The following is a 20,971-nucleotide window of genomic DNA, read 5'->3' as shown; positions in this document are numbered from 1 at the left end:
ATTTTGCATTTGTAGTTATTTTACTGTAATTTAACAACAATAACCAGCACAGATAGACAAAGAGACATTCATGGATTTATATTTTTTCCTCCCCTGGATCCAGGGTATGGCAGCTGCATACCCTGCCATACCCAATTGACGCCCCTGGCGGGTACCTTGACGGAGATCTTCTCCTCGGCCATGGACTTCTCCTTCTCCAGCCGGCGCAGCTTGTCCTGGTGGAAGGCCAGCTCGTCCTCCAGCACCCTGCGGCCCTCCACGGCCTTCAGCTTGCGGTCGCTGAGCGAGCGGTACTCGCTCTCCAGCTGCGGGTCGTTCTGCACCTTGATCACCTCCTCCTCGGTGATCACCTCCTGCTCCCGGCTCTTCTCCGCGGCCAGGAGGGTCACCTGCAGGGGAGGGGACCACCAATCATTAGTATCGTTTAAGGCAGGGGTCTTCAACTGGGGGTCCGGGACCCCTAGGGGGTCCCCAGAGTTACTACATGGGGTCCTCCAAATCTTTGAGTGATAGAAACATTTTCTCCCCCTTTTTTATGTTAACAACTTGAACCATAGCGTCCATATTCTGAGAATTTTAGCCAAAAATCTACAATCTACAAGCTCACAACGCCTCGCAGAGCGAGGCGTTGTGAGCTTGTAGATCGTCTATTTTTGGCAAACAGCTTTGGTGTAGAGGGGAAAAAGAGCAGACTAAGTACAGAGTGAAAGGTCAAGTTTATTAAGTATTGACGGTTCAAGTGGTTAAATATCTGAAAACACGAATTGACATGAATCCAAAATACACTGATGATTGTGCTGTCAAACAATGAAACTATATGGAATCTACTGTATGAACAGGTTGTGGGGGTCCCTGCTTCATCTCTCTCTTAACTAAGCGGTCCTTAGCCTGAAAACGTTGAAGACCCCTGGTTTAAGGCCCTTTCCCACGGGGCGCGATAACTATAAAGCTAACGATAAAAAAATATCGTTTTCAATTGAAGTGGATGGCAGCTTCCACACCACAACGATAAAGCCGTCATAATTGATGTGAATGCAGACATATCGTTGTCTTTATCTTTATCGTGTCCGTTGGGAATGAAGCTTTACTGTGATGAAAAACACACTCACAATAACCGTATCGCAGAAATGTGAATTTATTGTGAAATTGCTGATTAAACAAATCCGTAAAGAGTGCATTTGGTACGCTCTTACTTCACTGTACACAAATCGATTCGCCAAAAATAGCAGATCTAGAAGCTCATAACGCGTTGCAATGTGTCGCGAGCTTGTCGATCGGATATTTTTGTCAAACGTTCCCGTTCGAGTGGTTGAAAGAAACTGACCGTTTTAAGTTTTACGCTTATTTTGATTATCGCGATAATATCGTCAATCGCAACCAAATAAAAACCCCATCCCTATCCGTCACCTGCTTCTGGATCTGCACCAGCTCGCCGTCCTTGGTGGTCTTCTGCCGCCGCAGCTCGTCCAGCTCCTCACGGAGCCGGCGCACCTCCTCCTCCTGGCCGCGGTCGCGCTCGATGCGGAGCACCTCCTTGATTGGTTGAATATTTTGAAAATTAAGAACAGTACAAGTACAGTCAATACAAAAAAGAAAATAGTACAGTACAAGTACAGTTAAAAGGGAACACTCCAAATAAGTCCTTTTACGGTCTTGTTTACGTCGGAGGTCCTTGGTATTCAATTCATGGACGTAACAAATAGCAACATTTTCTTTTTTTTTGGACCAGATTCTATAAATGTCTTCGAAATCCTTCTTCTAAAATCACTGGTTCTCAAACTTTTTCAGGTCAAGGACCCCCAAAATGACATGTGTTTGGCCCGCGGACCCCCATCTCAAAATATGCTGTTCCAGGGACCACCCAGAAGCAAATATTTGAGTTAGAAATGTTCGCTTTTAAAAATATACATTCCTGGGTTCCTTTTGGGAGGTCTAAATTTGACCCTTACAAGTATGTAACTCTGACAGTATACAAATGGAACCACATTCAAAGATTTTTCAAAAAATAGCAGATCTACAAGCTCGCAGCGCGGCACTCGGTGCCGCGCTGTGAGCTTGTAGATCTGCTATTTTTTCAATAGCTAAAGCATTAATAATAATTCCAGGCCTAAATGGCAGAGAAGACAGGGTTATAATAAACCCTACCTTGACGGTGTACTGCTGCGCGCCCTCCTTCAGCTCCGTCTCCAGGCCGCGCAGCCGCAGCTGCAGCGCCTCCATGTCGCTCTCCAGGACGCGCGTGGCCCGCCGCTCCTCCGCCAGCTTCTGCTGCACCTTGTGGAGGTCCTCGTCCAGCTGCGGGTCGGGCACCTTCTTGATGAGCTCCTTCTTGACGATGGTGTCGTGCGGCTTCTGGCCCTCCAGCACGTAGATGTCGGCCTGGGTTGGAGGAAAATATATAAAGGCACGTGGAACAGTGTTGATTCTGTTGAATAAAAACCATGACGAAGAAATGTCTGCCGACTACCCTTTCACTGACGAAAACGAAATACAACAAACATAACTAGAACTACACTCTGTCAAGGTGCCAACTTGCATCGTGTGCACATTCTGCACAAGTAGGCCATGTGCACCAAGTAGGCCATGATGTATGGCCTACTTGTGCACCATGAGGTGCGCTCACCACTGGCATCACCACTGGCGATGCCAGTGACATCATCACTGGCATCACAAGGAATGCCGGTCCCTCATTGGCTGTGAATGATGGAGTTGCTAGAAATGCTGGTCCCTGATTGGGTTACAGGCTTAAAGACCGAACGCAGTACTTGCTCTGCTGGTGCAAGTAACTACAGTATGATGACTCAAACTACGATTATTGTCAATTTGGTCAACAAATAAAAACTGGACTAAAATGTTGGGGAGGGACTAGTGGAGAAGAGACCCAGTAGAACTAAAAGTCATCACGGTTGCGCGTGGGTGTCACAGCTACCGATCAGCTATGTTCGGCATGCTTCGGCAAGTGAATGTCAGCCATTTTGTTGCCATCACGGAACGCCAAAAACACATTTTTGACGACTAAATCAACTATAGATTTAGTCGACTAAAACCTCAGGTGAAAATATTTTTGGCGCGTTGTGCAATTGTAGAATAACGTTTAAGTGGTTGATTGATTGGTTGACATATAATAGACATATAAATACGTAGGTACATGATTATAAAAACGCTCAATTTTCGATTATTTCGAGGAACCGAAGAAGTTATCACCAATCGATCAACATTTAAAAAAAAAAAAAAAAAAAAAAGTGAAAATGGCATGGTTGTGTGACAAAGGACACTGATGAAAACTAAATACAATCTTGTGTGCATAAGGCTTAAGCAGTTATAAAAAAAAACCTGATGCTATGATTATTGGGTGAATGGAACCCACCATAGGCAATTCTAGCCTCTTCTAGCGGGGTGCAAGTAAGCAATTTACCCCGAGTGAGAGGACATTATGCTCTCATAATGTCCGCAGTGAGGGTGTTATCGGACGAGGCGCAGCCGAGTCCGATAACACACTCACTCAGGACATTATGAGAGCATAATGTCCGACCCCGAGTGGTAAATAGCTTTTCTACCACTTTTTCCCGTATACATGAAAGAAAACACATAGTTGTAACTTGCAAGGATCTTAAGTTACAATCATTATTGCCTATAAAACTTCCGCGAGACAGCAGATAGTTCCACCAACAACATCTTCTACTCACCAACAGATGGCGCCAACTCCATACTAATCCATGCGTCTAGCTTACAGCTAAGCTAACGTCAGTTAAAAGCACCGTTCCGGCCGTAAATAGAGGCTGTTCGCTTCCAGAAAGGCATAGGTTCAGAGAAAAGGGGCTTTAAAGTTGGCGGATTGCATTGGATCCAAATAAATCGGCGACGATAGTACGCACGTTAGTAAACATAGGACCGCTGCGACCTTCATTTGTTGGTTGGGGGACTACCTCCTGAAGTCCCCGGATGTACACTGAGGCGCATTGATCTCGGACACACAACTTTGCGGCAGTTGTCCTCTCATAACCTCCGGAATTTAGCCAATCAGAATCCAGTATTTGAACACGTGACTCGAAAAAGTGGTAGAAGACTGGGTTCCTCATGCAACCGCACTTGCACATGTGTGAACATTTTCGGATTTTGTACGGTTTATCCTGTTGTAATTGTACCACAATATAAACTGTGCTTTTCTAGACACCATGAGCATATGTCTATATGATTTATTCACTTATTTTTGCAACAACTTGTGTGTAAAATACATTTAAGAGAGAGGGCTTTAGGAGGAGTTGTTCACCCCCCTGGCAGCTAGGGGGTGCCAAGACACCCCTTAAAATCGCCTATGGATCCCACCTGGACGTTCTCGATCTCTTTCTCCAGCTGTTCTCTCCTCTGGACCTCGTCCTCCAGATGTTTCTTCACCCTCCAGGGCTCCTGGCCCGGAGGGGCCGCCTGCACCGACTGGACGTTGACCGCCTGCATCATGGGGATCTCTGGTTGCTGTGGAGAGAAGGACATATTTAACTCTCAAATACCTGGAACGCGCCCGAGTCGCGTTAGATTTGAACCACTTTAACCATTATTTTATGCTTTAACTATTGAAAAATAGCAGATATACAAGCTCACAGCGCGGCACCGAGTGCCGCGCTGCGAGCTAGTAGATCTGCTATTTTTGAAAAATCGTGAAAATGTGTGCAAGTCTTTGAATATCTTTGAGCCGATCTTTGACACGACTTCTAAATCCTTCCTCTAAATCATGCTGTTCTCAAACTGTTTCTTGTCAAGGACCCCCAAAACTACAGGTATTTAGCCATGGACCCCCATCTCAAAATATGTTGTTCCAGGGACCCCCAGAAGCAAATATTTGAGTTACAAATATTCGCTTTTAAATAGATATATTCAAATACTTGCAAAAAGAAATCTTGTTTTTTCAAAAATAGCAGATCTACAAGATCGCAGTGCGGCACTCGGTGCCGCGCTGTGAGCTTGTAGATCTGCTATTTTTCAATAGATAAGCATTCAATAATTCTAGGTCTAAATGGGTTAATGCGACCGTCAGGGAGCAGTTAGTATCAAAACCTCCGCTCATGTTCTGTCACGTCTGTGAAAGCCACAGGGAGGCCAATTTTTATGAGTTACAAATAAATAAATGTCACTTTATATTTTTTGGATTTCCTATACTTTTTTTTGTACTGCTTTAACTCATTTCCTGCCATTTTGAATGCCATTTTTTCAGGATATCCTGCCAGAAGTCTCCATAGACATCCATGTAATTTATAGTTCACAGATCATGCACCATGTTTGTGCAGGCTGTTCACAGCTTTCAAACGAAATAATCCGAATGGAAATCCGTTCAGGCATTCTTGCGATAATAGCCATTATGTTTTACATGTTATGTAAGCAAAGATGGCTGCCCTGTATGAAAGATGGGGTTGTATGGGGGGTGGACCATGCAACATTGCGATTGAAATCATGTTTACTAAATTTAATGGGGTCCAAAAATATTTTTTCCAAAAAAAAAACGTTTTTTTTCAAACTCGTCATACTTGTCATAAGCAGAGTGGACCCATAAATATAACTCGTCAAACTAGTCATAAGCAGTCAGTGTTGCCAGACGTACGATAATTATCGTATTTGTACGATAATTTGACCCTCTGTACGATGTACGATCAATAATTCCAAAAATGCCCAAATGTACGATAATTTCAGCATATCATCAAAAAGAGCGTGAATTCACTATTTTCCCTGGCTGCTGATCTGGGATCTGGTTTTGCTTCTCAAAATAAGCCAGGAAATCAGTCAATCTGACCCTAGATCTGTACTTGGAGGCATTAAAAACACTGGTTGCATCTTTCCAGACCAGTTTCAGGCTTTTATTTGTGTAAGCTCCAAGAAGCTGCCTGCCTCCACACAGCATATCTGATGCGTTTTTGTCACGCAGGAGTCTAAAACGAGGTAGTTTCTTACACTAAAGACGCATTTTTTGGTGAAATTACGTTTTTACGTGAGTGATTTCTCTTTTTTGGCCGTGTACGATAGTTTCATGTCAAATACGATAATTCTGAGCCTCCGGTACGATAATTCAACATTTCCCATCTGGTAACACTGTAAGCAGTAGATGAGTTAACTTTGACAAGAAGTGAGAATGTTTCACCTGGTTGAGGAGTGCCTGTGTGAACTCCAGATTCCTCAGTCGTTGGTTGTTGACTGCATTCACCTCGGTGAACTTGGCCTCGATGGCTGCTTCCTGGAAGTAGACAAGAATCGAAACATGTCAGTGGATAATATCATTTGGATCAGCACAACCTGGGGTGGTGCAGTGGTCTTTGTCTATCTGTCTCTTATTTTAACTATTCCTGTGTTTATGTACTTGTCTGTGGTTGTTATGTGTTTAAAAGAAATAAAAAATAAAAATACTAATCATAAAAAAAGAGTTACATGAACAGTGTATATTGGTGCTGCAGACAGGGGCGTCACAAGGGGTAGGAAAGTGGGACTGAGTTACTGGGGCCCAAAGTGGAGGGGCCCTAGTAACTTTATCTATTGAAAAATAGCAGATATACAAGCTCACAGCGCGGCACCGAGTGCCGCGCTGCGAGCTTGTATATCTGCTATTTTTGAAAAGTTGTGAAAATGTGTGAAAGTCTTTGAATATATGTATTTTTTAAGCGAACATTTCGAACTCAAATTTTGCTTCTGGGGGGTCCCTGGAACAAAATATTTTGAGATCGGGGTCTGTGGCCAAATACATATCATCTTGGGGGTCCTTGACATAGGTTTCTTGCACACATTTTCACGATTAAAAAAAAATAAATAGCAGATCTACAAGCTCGCAGCGCGGCACTCGGTGCCGCGCTGTGAGCTTGTATATCTGCTATTTTTGAAAAGTTGTGAAAATGTGTGAAAGTCTTTGAATATATGTATTTTTTAAGCGAACATTTCTAACTCAAATTTTGCTTCTGGGGGGTCCCTGGAACAAAATATTTTGAGATCGGAGTCTGTGGCCAAATACATATCATCTTGGGGGTCCTTGACATAGGTTTCTTGCACACATTTTCACGATTTAAAAAGAAAAAATAGCAGATCTACAAGCTCGCAGCGCGGCACTCGGTGCCGCGCTGTGAGCTTGTATATCTGCTATTTCTCTAGTGTTCTAGTGTCTAATGTTGCTAGTTAACATTCATGGGGGGCCCGCAGTGAATCCTTGTACCCAGGGCCCAGAATTTGGTGTGACGGCCCCTGGCTGCAGATGATCCAGAATGCTTCTCACCTCTCCGCGGACCTGCAGTGCAGGAGACTCCATCCTGCTCCTCTTGTAGGTCTGAGGGACCAGCCCATCCTCCAGGTCCAGGATGGACTTGAACTTCTCCGTCTCATTCTCGTAGTCCTGCGCAGAAATGCACCATTAGCTGTCCTTCACTGTACATGGACACTTTCCTTCCAATCTGATTCAAATCAGTGGTGTAAAGTAACTAAGTACTTCTGCTTAAGTACAGTTTTGAGGTATTTGTACTTTACTTGAGTATTACCAAATCCCAATACGTTTACTTCTACTCCACTACATCTGGGATCCAAAAGTTGTACTTTTACTCCACTACGTTTATTTGAAAACTCCAGTTACTAGTTACTTTGCTGTTATAGATTATAAAATTACGAAACATACATTAAACATACATTAATTATTCTATACCTAGGATATTTAAAAATAGCCGATCTACAAGCTCACAGCGCGTTGCAATGTGACGCGTTGTGAGCTTGTAGATCTGCTATTTTCAAACATGTTGTACTTTTACTTTTGGTAATTTAAGTACATTTTGATGCCAATACTTAGTACATTTTGAATTTCAGACTTTTACTTGTAAGAGAGTATTTCTATATTGCAGTATTGATACTTTTACTAAAGTAAGTGAGTAAATGTGAGTACTTTTCCACCACTGATAAAAGTAAACCAGATTGAAGGTTTTGGATCAAGTGTTTACATGTGGTGAGCTCAATCCCATCTGGTGTTTGATCACGTTGTAAAAAGGTTTTATTTTTAATCTCGATTAAAAAAACAGATTGAAAACGCAGCTACTGTGAACTGAATCAAGCTAGTCAGAGATATATATCGTCACTGTCGGGCAGAAACCTTGTATCTCCAAGTTTCAAATGTGTAATTTTTTTCCGCAAAGCAAAGCCCTGCTTCATCATACAAGGACGTTGCACAAAAGTAGTGAAAACAGCCGATCTACAAGCACACAACGCCTCGGCGTGGGGCCACTCGGGACAAGGTGGTATGGCAGCTGAAAATGCTCTGAAAGCCAGGCAGAAATGACAGGGGCTCTGTATTCAGGAGTGGTAATTTAGCCTCAAACCTTTTGAAAAACGTTTTTTTGGGACACAAACAATGTTATATAAATCATTTTTAAATGCATGGTGTAGGACCTTTAAATCACTATATTGTCTCCATTGGAGCGCAGGTTATTATTTTACGTTTACCTGAAAAGCAACTGTTTTGGACATGCAAGGTCTAAACCCGACAGCGACGATTTGTAAACGGTGAAACGCTTACCTTGATAGCTTGCTGGTAAACCTGAGCGTGCTTGGAGACGTTGTTCAAGTCTGACTCTTTCCTGGCGATGTCAGACAGCAGGTTCTATGAGAGACAGGAGCATAGGAGTTATCTACCATTCTACAGGGGTCCTTGGGAAGGGTTCCAGGGGGTCCACAGTTACATTAAACTCTTTTTTTCCTGGAGGTCCCTGGCACAAAAGTCTGAGAACCACTGCATTGGAGGTTCTCAAACGTTTCATTTGCCTTTAATTTATACCAGAGTATTTCTAAGTCCTCAGTCAAATTCGCTGTGGTAATTCTATAATAGTGTAATAATAACAATGTAATAACCAGTGTTGTGTGTAACAGCGCTATAACTAACGACGTTACGTAGCGCTGTTGGGTTTTGCTGTAACGGATTAACTTAACGAGTTACTTCTGCAATTTAGTAGGATCGTTACCAGTTACATTTCCCAAAAAATAATGGTGTTCATTAAGTATTTAAGACCTATAATTCCCTGTTCTTTCTGTTGCCACAAAGGTGGTTCCCCCCCCCCTGATGCAACGTAATTCTCCCGTCACTTCATTCACAAAACGTATACTCCCATTCACAAGTTACTCCAGTCAGCCAATTGCTCCGCAACGCGCGTCATCTTGAAACCAGGAAATCACTCACTGTTCTGGACTTCTGGTGCTCTGTGTGTCGCACGAAACAACGACAGAAGCTGCTGCGTCCGTCTGTAATATACGTGTTGATCCTTCCTCACAACGGGGAGATATTAGTAGCGTCCGTGCCTTTAGTTGACCGTGTGTAAAAGTCCGTGTCGGCAGGGTATTAAAGTGGAGCTACATCGTCGGATCGTGTGGATACCAACCATAGTATCTGGACGGCGGCGGACAACGGTGGATTCGGACCCGGCCATTTAACTCCGGTAGAACCGCCATAATAACGCCACGGCACCGAGGTACTGTACAGTTTAACGCTGGAGAGTGTTGGTCTTTTGAAGAGGACGTGTGAGCTAAAAGGAGGCTGCACTCTTTTGTCTTTTTTATGTTTACCAAACTTCCACGCAGGAGGGTTTTAATGGTCGGTAACGGAAAAAGTAGCTTGTTAAGTTACTTTTCTCATTGGGTAGTGGAGTAACGTAACAGATTAGTTTTTCAAGTCAGTAACGAAGTAACCTAACAAGTTACTTCAAAATGTAACGATACCCAACACTGGTAATAACATGATGTATAACACTGTAATTTTATTCTGAAAGTATACACTATAATTTAACGTTTGCTTTAACTTCTGCTTTTACTTCTGGGTGATTAACGCATATTTTGATGACAATAACTCAACTCAAACTTTGCACACAGGAACTGTCCATTTGGTTGCATTTGTACATGCTCAGAGTTTAATTATAATAGTGTAATGACACTATTACAACACAGCTATAACACTACTCTCATAAGTTAGCGCTGATCATTAAAAGTGTGCACTGTGGTCCTCACCCTCTGGTTCTTCAGCTTGGTCTCCACCTGTCTCAGGTCGTCAGTCTCAGTGGGTTCGTAGTTGGCGATGCAGGACAGCCAGCTGTTCAGGTTGTTGAACTCGTTGCGGTAGTTCTTGGACGCCATCTTGGCTCTCTGCAAGCTCTGAGACCTGATACACAGTGAATGACATGGGTCAGTTTATAGCAAACCTGGGCATTTTGGTTCACTCTGACCGCCCCGTGTAGGGTTAAAGGACAACTTTAGCTTTTTACAACAAGGGTTCATATTTTAGATTGTAATTAAAGAATATAAAAGACGAGTGTTAAAATTATTTCATTTACTTCTTTCTATTGTTTTAGAGATTCTTATTTCAGTGGTTGAGGGCATGCGTACAAGTGGCTAAATATGTCATTTTACACAGAATAAGCCCATTCCCAAGATACAACGCAACCTTTCATGGTTGGATGTGACTTATGGGGGCTAGAAGTGTTACAGTAAATAGCAATAAAGAAACTGCTGGCTTATAGTGTCTAAAAAGACATATTTAGCCACTTGTACGCATGCCCCCATGCGTACGCATGCCCCACATTTTAGCACGGTAAAAGCGATAAAACAATAGAACATGAAAACATTTTAACACTCACTTTTTCTTTTCTCTAATTACAATCTAAAATGTGAACCCTTGTTGTAAAAAAACAAAGTTGTCCTTTAATGACAAATTACAAAATAAACACGTTTTCTAATTTTACCTCATGCATGGACCAAGGTTCCCACACATTTTTACCAGTTAATTTCCGAAACTTTTCCAAAACGTTTCCAGAATATTTAACCCAATTTCCAGGACTATATAACAATAATTCAGCTCAATAACAAGTCGCTTACTCCTATGCACAGTGCCCAAAGACAGGTAGTGTATGGCGGTGGTTCTCAACCTTTTTAGGCTGTGACCCCTTGAAATAATCATATTTTAACTGGGGATCCCAGCACCCTGACGAGCACTAAGAGTTGAGGAATTTTGTATAACAAGTTTCTATTGTGAAAATAGCAGATCTACATGCTCACTGTGAGCATGTAGATCTGCTATTTTCAAAATTTTTGCCTCTAATATTTGACAACTTGGCCAATGTTTAATTTGTCATTTCAGAGGTATTAACAAAATCAATAACCAAAGACAATGCATAGCTATTTCTTTTCCAGGACCTTCCATGACCCTTGAACAATTCCAAAACTTTTCCAGTACTGGAAAAATATTTTTCTAATTTCAAAACATTTCCAGGAATTTCATGACCGTGGGGACTAAAGATGCATTTCTTTTATTTTGAAGTTTTTTTATTCACGTACATATGGACGCAATGCGTACATCAGCACGTGTGCGTGATCATGTTGTCTCAATAACAAGCAGGTGGTCAGACTGGTCACACGTCAAGACGACCTGCCTTACCTTACCCATCAAAAATGACGAAAGTGGCACAAAAAAAAAAGTCGATGCCGAATGCCAGGTTTTCAACAAAAAATGGACTGTTAAGTATTTATTCACATAAGTCGGAGGTAAAGCCGTGTGTTTAGTTTGCGGGGAGCACTGCCTTTTGGCCCGGCCCTCCACAATATTTCCTGTTGTTCATGTGGCCCCATGGAAAAAATAACTGCCCACCCCTGGTTTATAGGCATAATTGTGGAATCAAGCAGTGTTGGAAGAAGTAAAAATGTTTTTCTTACTCAAGTAAAAGTATTAATACCACTATGTAGAAATACTCTGTTCCAAGTTAAGTCTTGTAATCATGCAAAAGCACTGGGATCAAAATATACTTAAAGTACAAGCAATAGTACTCATAACACAAGATGTCCCTTTTCACATGTTATCAGAATGTATATAAATCCTTTCCCACTGGAATCAAATTAAATGTCTCCAAATTGGCAATTTCTGAAAAAAGTGGATGTGTTGAGTAACCTTAGTAGCAGACTAGCAGTAGACCAGGGGTCTTCAACAGGGCATCCGGGACCCCCCAGGGGGTCCCAGAGTTACTACAGGGGGTCCTCCAAATCTTTGAGTGATAGAAACTTTTTTTCCTCCTTTTTTATATTAACCACTTGAACCCTAGTGTCCATATTCTGAGGACTTCAGCCAAAAATAGCAGATCTACAAGCTCACATGCGAGGCGTTGTGAGCTTGTAGATTTTCGGCAAAGAGCTTTGGTGTAGAGGGGAAAAAAGATCAGACTAAGTACAGAGTGAAAGGTCAAGTTTATTAAGTAGTGATGGTTCAAGTGGTTAAATATCTGAAAACACAAATTGACTTGAATCCAAATTACGCTGACGATTGTGCTGTCAAACAATGAAACTATATGGAATCTCTGAACAGGTTGTGGGGGTCCCTGCTTCATCTCTCTCTCAACAAAGGGGTCCTTGGCCTGAAAACGTTGAAGACCCCTGCAGTAGATGTTACTGCATATTTTCACTTCAAACCAAAACCCGGACATACAGATACAAGATTCTCAGGACAGTTTGACTTTCTCAATTCTCCTACAGTAGTAGGGATGCCATGCAAACCCATCGAAAATAAAAACATAATGAGCAATAAGAATTGTGGCCTAAAACTTTAAAGCCAAATTGGTCAAGAGCTTGAATGGAAGTTTTTGACGTGAATAGTGCACGCTCCCGTTATAGCCACTAGGTGGCAGAACTCCTATGGGGCTGTTAAGTATGACATCATTTTGTAGGCAGAGGAGAATTTCTGCCCCCAGTTTCCGTGAATCTTTTTACTATTTTTACTATTTACACATTTTTCTTCTCTTTGTTGTTGAAAGGAAAGTGTTAGAATTATACTTTAGTCGTTATTTTTGTCTCGGATCTGTTGAAAATAGCGAGGGACAGAAAATGCTCTGGGGGCAGAGTTCTCCTCTGCCTACAAAATGATGTCACGGCTTAAAAGCCCCATTGGAGTTTCCTCCCCTGCAAAATGCCACCAGGATAAGAATTGTACACTTTTTCTCAGTCAATGAATTCCACCACACACGTGTGTGTGTGTGTGTGTGTGTGTGTGTGTGTGTGTGTGTGTGTGTGTGTGTGTGTGTGTGTGCGTGTGCGTGTGTGTGTGTGTGTGTGTGCTGTCACTGCTGTTGTATGATTGGTTGATTAATTGAATATTTTGTCAGACAAAAATGTAGCACAGCACAAATACAGTTCAGCAGGGACGTGCAGAGAATGTTAGAGAGGCAGGGGCTGCATTTTCTAAACTCATTGACAAATTGACAACTCATTCTTATGACTTCCTATCTAGCCAAGCTTTATAAACTATATAATGTTTAAAGAGAAAACAATTAAAAAAAAAAAAAAAAAAAAAAAGTGAATATTCGACTTCGGTGAACAACGTCGAATAGTGACTTTGATATTCTAATATCCTAATATTTGGTGAATGCCCTTGTGTGCACGTGCCTGCATTTCAGGACAAAGACTGTCATGATTGGTAAAGACAGCACGTCTTAAAATGGTCACCTGGTGTCGATCTGTCTGCCGATGTTGTCGAAGCGCTTGCTGAGCTTGTTGACGTCGGCCTCCTGCCTCTCGATGTCCGGGCAGTGCTCCTGCAGGTTGGCCGCCATGTTGCTGCAGCTGCTCTTGGCCGCGCGCAGGTGCTGCTCCGTCTCGTTGATGGCCGACCTCTGGGCCCTCAGGTCTGAAGACATGTCCTTTCAGAGCGGGAAGAGAAGGTGTTTGTTACAAATAAAGGTACGGTGTCAGACTGGGCGCTCGAAACTACAGCAGTGGTTCTCAACCCTTTCAGGCCCCAAAATAATCACGTTTGAACTGGGGACCCCCCCACTGTGACGAGCACTAATAGTTGAGGAATTACATTTTGTATTACATGGTTCTATTGTTTCGAGGCGTTGTGAGCATGTCGATCTGCTATGTTCACAATTTCTGCCTCTAATATTTGACAATTTGACATTTCAGAGGTATTAAAAAGTCCTTAAATTGTCACTTCAGAAATGTGCAGATACCCTCTATACACTTAAACTTTATGTTGGTTTGTTGAGAGAGAAAACTATGTTGCACATTCAGTTAATCATCTGGGGAACCCCCAAAATAATTTGGGGACCCCCCTGGGGGTCTTAATTTAGCTGGTGCGGCTTATATTCAGGTGCGGCTTATAGTCCAGCAATTACGGGTAATATGAATTCCACAGTAGGTCTATACAACAAATTAGGGTTTTCCGATTAATCGATTTTTAATCGAAATCCGGGTTTTTTCCTTTGGACGATTTTAAAAATGAGAAATCGTCAAATCGATTTTCACTTTAATTAGGGTAATTCTTACTCATTGGAGCCTTGCACGGGGCAAAAAGTACACAGCCCGGTCCTCCTAAAGCAGGACGACAAGGTCCGACACCAAATTAATACTAATTTCTCTCTGATGTGTCATTTCTTTGATGCGCGTTTAGCGCACGTCAGACTAGGCAGAGCTCACCACAGCACTGCGCTCACTCGCGCTGGTACAGGCAGCAAACAGAACAAATGTTGCTGAGCTGGTAAACTTACTTTGTTGTAGTTTGAAAGAAGCTTATTAGTCCTACTGTCCCTGTCACTGTGTTAATTTTGCGTCGGTAAGTGAAGCGCTTTGCCTCCGTTTACAATCAATCAACATCTCCGTGCATGGGCGGTGCAGGGGCGGCCTTAGCTATTTTTTCACCCGTTTCACCAGCCTCCAAGAGCTGGCTTGTTTTGGCTGTTTTGTCACTCACTATTGATAATGAAACACTAAGGACGCTAAGTTAACTTCTGTATGTGATTGTTGCGCAACTAGAGTTATTATTATTATTATTACCCTTATTATTATTATTGTTTTATTACATTTTGCTATTTGGCTATATATAAAAAATAAAACAATAATAAAAAAAAAAACATTTCCTTGCATTTTTTAAATGAAAACAACATAGTTGAAACAATGTATTATTCTTTTACCCCAAAAAATCGAAATCGGAATCGAAAATCGACTTTTCTGAGAAATAAATCGAGATTTTATTTTTAGGCCACATCGAACAACCCTACAACAAATATGAAAACATTAGTGCACCACCTGAAACTAAGCCCATTTTCCTTTGTAAATATATCCTATTATACTTTATTACTATTATTTATTTTTCCCCTGTTATTTTTGAGCGGTGTTAACCGCTCCTATAGACCGCTTTTTTACCAAAACTATGATGTCACAAATGATGATGACATGAGTTCGCTAGACCAATGAAACACTTCGATTCTGTTGATCTGTCCATGATGTCATAGTCAGAGAGGCACTCGATTGGTTCACCCTGATTTAGAACGCGTTTAGGCCGCGTAAAATACATCATAACGCGTTTAGGCCGCGTAAAATACGTCATAACGCGTTTAGGCCGCGTAAAATACGTCATAAAAAAATATTGAGCGGTGCTAACCTGGAATTTCAAAATTATATTAGATGAATATCACTTATAAGCGATAAAATAACCACACTTTTAGACAGACTGTGGAAAATCTTACAGGTTATAAATGATAGGCAGCTAATACAAGTTTAAAATACAAATGAACAGACTTTGAAAAACTAAAATATTCATCTTCTGGCCTCTTCTCGCCTCTCTGGAGGCCTCTCTGGAGGTAAATAAGGTCACTTATCATTACACTATGACACTCTTACAAGCTACAATCCGTAGCTTGGTCAACTAACTGATGAGAAATGACGATAAAGACTTATCTGAGCAGACCTCTAGACTGACATCATACACAACAAAAACAATATTGCCATGCATGCCTATCAACACTGATCTGCGCAGGAATTAGTTTGCACCGCTCACTTCGCACTGGTGCGATTTCTTTTTTTATTTTGTGACTGCTTTTTCTTTTTCTTTTTTTTTTTGTTACTGACAATTCCCTGTGCAAAGCACTGTGTTCTTTCGGTCTGTCTTTCAAAGTTATATACATACGAGTGGTTCCTGTGTAAATAAGCTGAAAGGCCTACTATGATCTCCTTTCAGATGACCTTGTACCAGTGATTTGTACTGTCATGAAACTGTACTTCTTTCCTATGCAACCTTCTAATAAATGCTTCAACCAATCAATCAATCAAACCAAATATGAAAACATCATTACAAATAACCACATGAACCCCAGCTATGCATATTCTGGGGGGGGGGGATAGCAGATCTACACAAGATTGTATTGTGCTTTAGTAGCGCTGCTTACTGCCAGTTCCTTCTGGGTTTTCTCCAGTGTGTTGATGTCTGCTGGAGCCACCTCCTCCCTGGCCAGCTTGTTCTCATAGGAGGACACCAGGGTCTTCCCATTCTGGAGGGAGTTCTCCAGGCGGTTGGAATTCTTAAGCCTGAAACACCAAAAAGCACATTCGTTTAGCACAGGCTTTCTCAAACTTTCACATTTCAAGGTCTCCCCTTAAAGGAGTAGTTCACCCCCCAAAATACTTTTTTTCTATTGATTACTCACACCATGGAGACCTGAGTTCAATCATATTTGTTTTGTTTTTTGCCGCAATAATTTTATTACAATAAATGTACCCCCATTGATTCCGGATGGGGACCCAAATGCATTTGGGTCCGCATCTGGGGGGACCCAAAAGCAGTGTACACTGTCAGTGTACAGTAGCCTACACACATTTGTACACTGTCAGAGTTACTTACAGACTTCAATTTAGACCAACCTAAAGGAGCCCACAGAGTCCATGGAATCCACTTTGAGAACACTAGTTTCTCAAACAGTGGGTTGTGGATGTATTTCTATGGGTACAGCATATGTATTTCTTTCCCACCTTTTATTACAACCCAAAAATTCGAAAAGCCACCTCTCAAATAATCACATTTTAACTGGGGACCCCCCCCCCCCCCCACCCCCCCCACCCTGACGAGCACTAAGAGTTGAGGCATTACATTTTATATAACTATTGTGAAAACAGCAGATCTACATGCCCACAATGCATCGGCTATTTGCACAATTTCTGCCTCTAATCTATCTATAAATGCGACAAATCTCTGTCTGTCTGTCTGTTTGTTTGTAATCCGCGTATCTCGAGAACCGTTCGTCCCACCGGCTTCAGATTCGGCATGCGCGTTCCCCGCCGCGGCACGGAGTGCAGTGCCGGGTCTCGACTCGACCCGACGTGCGGTTTTCCCGAACCGGCGCGAAACGTTCGGAATCTCCTTATGCGGGGTTGATTGTTGACATCAGGCTGTTCCGGAGGAAATCGGCGAAAGCTCTGACTCATTGTGACATCACTTCATAAAAGGCTCTGACATCACGTACGCCACATGAGTCAACAAAAAATCTCTGTGAGTGTGTATGTATGTATGTAATCCGCGTATCTCGAGAACCGTTCGTCCCACGGGCACGCGCGTTCTCCATATATGGGCATAAAATGAATGCCCCCATATATGGGCATAAAATGGATTGCAGACAGACAGATACAGATATCTCCATATATGGACATAAATGGACAGAGGCAAACAGATGGTCAAAGATCTCCATATATGGGCATAAAATGGACGCAGACAGACAGATACAGATATCTCCATATATGGGCATAAATGGACACAGGCAAACAGATGTTCAAAACGGGTCCTATGAATGAGTCAACAAAAAATCTCTGTGAGTGTGTATGTATGTATGTAATCCGCGTATCTCGAGAACCGTTCGTCCCACGGGCACGCGCGTTCTCCATATATGGGCATAAAATGAATGCCCCCATATATGGGCATAAAATGGATTGCAGACAGACAGATACAGATATCTCCATATATGGACATAAATGGACAGAGGCAAACAGATGGTCAAAGATCTCCATATATGGGCATAAAATGGACGCAGACAGACAGATACAGATATCTCCATATATGGGCATAAATGGACACAGGCAAACAGATGTTCAAAACGGGTCCTATGACAACAGGTATAATGAGGTTTGCATTAAAGGGGGAACCGGCACTGTGTCTGCAACACAGTTGGAGGCACAGACAGATACTCCATATATGGGCATAAAATGGACCCAGAACTATAACTGCAGTGATCTCCATATATGGACATAAAATGGACGCCGACAGACAGACAGACAGATACAGATATCTCCATATATGGGCATAAATGGACACAGGCAGACAGATGGTCAAAACGGGTCCTATGAAAACAGGTATAATGGGGTTTGCATTAAAGGGCGGGGCATTCATTCCCTATTTACATTGTTCCGAGTTGGCCAGGTCGCCGACTAGACGCTGGGCCGCCCGTTCTAGTATTTGTAATTTTAGAGGTATTAAAAAGTCCTTAAATCGTCACTTTAGAAATGTGCAGATACCCTCTATAGACTTAAACTTTATGTTGGTCTGTTTACTGTTGAGTGAGAAAACAATGTTGCACCCTAACCCCCCCCCCCCCCCCCCCCAAAAAAAAATAAATAAATAAATGAATAAATACAATAAAATAACATTATAATAATATATAATAATAATCATATCTAATAATTCATAATTAATATATAATCATTTGGGGACCCCCCTGGGGGTCCCGACCCACAGGTTGAGAACCACTGAAGTAGGGTATTAATTCACGAAACGACGTAAAAAGAAAAAGGTCTTCTTCCCCCTGACGGCAGCCATGTCAGGTCTCTTACTTGTCCTCGGAACACTTGAGGAGCATCTGGATCTTGTTGTACTTGTTGTTGGCGTGGTCCACCTTGGAGTAGAGCTGAGCCCCGCTGGTGCAGGCTGGGTTGGAGGTCAGGAAGCTCTGGGCCTCCTGCACCTTGGAGCTCTTCTCTGGCTCCAGCTTGTTCACCGCAGCGGCGATGTCCTGCAGACAGTGGTGGGAAAAGTACTCTCATTTTTAGGGCTGTCACGATATGACATTTTACATGACGATTAATTGTCACTCAAATAATTGGCGATTAACGATTTAATTGTGTTTTTGCCGTTGACAATTACATTTCTGTTTGGCCTTTAGGCTTTGAAGTTGCACATGGCAGATATGACACAAAACCTAAATACACGAAGAAATTACATTTTGACAACTTACTACTTAAAAAATAACATTGATAGTGGAAATAGCCGATCTACAAGCTCACAACGCGTCGTGAAGCGACGCGTTGTGAGCTTGTAGATCGGCTATTTCCACTATTTCTGACATTTTTCAACATTCACGATTATGACGATTATGACAAAATAATTGCGATAATGTCAAATAATCACGATTAGACGATTATGTAATAATTGTGACAGCCCTACTTATTTTAGGCTTTGAAGTTGCACATGGTAGATACGACACATAACCTAAATACCAGTAAGACTCCCTAAATCGGGAGATAAGCGACCGTCGTGTCGCATGTAAAAATCGGCCTGATGTTGGCGCTAAATGTGACAGATCCATGTTGATGACATGACTCTAGACATACTGCGTACCGCTTTGCGTGATTTTAGGGCAAAATTTGTAGGAGCAGTGTCCAAGGGACTGAGTTACTAGGGCCCAAGGTAGAGGAGCCTTAAATTATTTTATACTTTAGCTACTGAAAAATAGCAGATCTACAAGCTCACAGCGTGGCATCGATCTGCTATTTTTGAAAAGTCGTGAAAATGTGTGCAAATCTTTGAATATGTGTATTTTTTGAAGCAAACATTTGTAACTCAAATTCTGCTTATAGGGGGTCCCTGGAACTAAATATTTTGTCTTGAGCCACATCCAGAGGTGGTTTTGAATCCGATTCATATCTGATTTCCAAAGATGTTTCTCAGTCTGAAAGCAGTAACCTGACCTAACGAGCCAAGTCACATATTAAACTGTCCAATGCCATTACAGAGCGTGAGAATTGCATTTTGATCTATGAGAGCGCAAGGGGTGTAATGAAAATAAAACAATAGTTCACAAAGTTTTACACTACAGAAGAAATTGGCGAGCAGCATTCAGTGGACAGACGGAGAAATTCAACGTCGCCTGGCACTTTGGGGGTACAGGATACAAGCGCTGCGAGCTTGTATATCTGCTATTTTTCACTGGTTAAAGCATTCGATATTTCTAGGCCCTAAATGGGTTAAATCTTCCAAACCAAAAAATCCGATTTCGATAAAAAATTATGAATCGCCCAACCCTACCTTGATGTCCTGCAGACGGTCGTTGCTGTCCTGCAGGGGCCGCGTGTGCTCCAGAGGCGGGCGGACGCGCGCGTACACGCTCTTCTCCTGCTTGTCCAGGTCGCTGACCACCTTGTCCAGACCCGCCATCAGCTGGCGACACTGCTGCTCCTGCTTGTCTGCATAGAGGGAGACGCACACACAACGCACAGCATCAGACACCCCTCTACAGTGGTGGAAAGAGGTTACTTAAAGGTAAAAGTGACAAAATGGCTCTATGTTCTGATAGTTGCGACCGAAGGTCACAGTTTACTATGAGAAACGTCACAGCTTGTCCGTGTCCTAGTATTCAAACTATTTGACCTCAAAGTATTCGAATAGTCGAATATTCGACAGGATTGGCCAAGAGGCAAACATTGTGAAAATAGCAGATCTACATGCTCACAAGCATGTAGATCTGCTATTTTCTCTAATATTTGACAATTTGGCTAATGTTTAATTTGTCATTTTAGAGTTCCTTAACTCTACTACTGCCAGATTATTTATTTATTTATTGGGTCTGGTGCCATCAAAAAGCGGCTTACCTTTGCGACGTTATAGTAGATAGACAGACATTTATTTATTTATTATTATTATTTTTTTGATTGTGCAATAGTGCACTTTGGTCTGCCAGGCAGCAGAGGGCGGCGTCATGCAAGACTTAATGTGAATTTGCCTGTTATGTGTTGCCATACATTCAGACCAGTCACTGGCCACAGAGCCTCACGGCCAGAGGAAATCAACAAGGAAGTGAATTGGTCTCCGTTGATGTTAACGCATAATGGATTTTTTACACCATCACCGCGGAAAATGTGTTTACAGTACACGGCCGCGCGACCCCTCATCAGCTTACAGTCA

At 42.2% G+C, this 20,971-nt stretch overlaps 1 protein-coding gene across 1 annotated transcript in view; it reads right to left on the bottom strand.

The window, feature by feature from the left end:
• The window catches only part of ppl (periplakin), an 89,285-nt gene that overhangs the window by 10,415 nt on the left and 57,899 nt on the right, over window positions 1-20,971 (bottom strand). Inside the window, exons 14-25 of the mRNA XM_080724163.1 lie at window positions 20,096-20,253; window positions 18,625-18,803; window positions 16,197-16,335; window positions 13,477-13,670; window positions 10,003-10,153; window positions 8,525-8,608; window positions 7,244-7,360; window positions 6,128-6,220; window positions 4,327-4,473; window positions 2,146-2,379; window positions 1,408-1,533; window positions 156-389 (exon numbers count right to left, since the gene is read on the bottom strand). Of these exons, the coding sequence (XP_080580289.1) occupies window positions 156-389; window positions 1,408-1,533; window positions 2,146-2,379; window positions 4,327-4,473; window positions 6,128-6,220; window positions 7,244-7,360; window positions 8,525-8,608; window positions 10,003-10,153; window positions 13,477-13,670; window positions 16,197-16,335; window positions 18,625-18,803; window positions 20,096-20,253 (1,856 nt within the window). The remainder of the gene's footprint in view (window positions 1-155; window positions 390-1,407; window positions 1,534-2,145; window positions 2,380-4,326; window positions 4,474-6,127; window positions 6,221-7,243; window positions 7,361-8,524; window positions 8,609-10,002; window positions 10,154-13,476; window positions 13,671-16,196; window positions 16,336-18,624; window positions 18,804-20,095; window positions 20,254-20,971) is intronic.

Source organism: Nannobrachium achirus (assembly GCF_963921795.1).
Source record: "Nannobrachium achirus genome assembly, chromosome: 4".
In the NCBI taxonomy this organism is placed as follows: domain Eukaryota; kingdom Metazoa; phylum Chordata; class Actinopteri; order Myctophiformes; family Myctophidae; genus Nannobrachium; species Nannobrachium achirus.
Note: the sequence above shows the minus strand (reverse complement) of the source record. Positions and strands in the feature narration are given on the sequence as shown.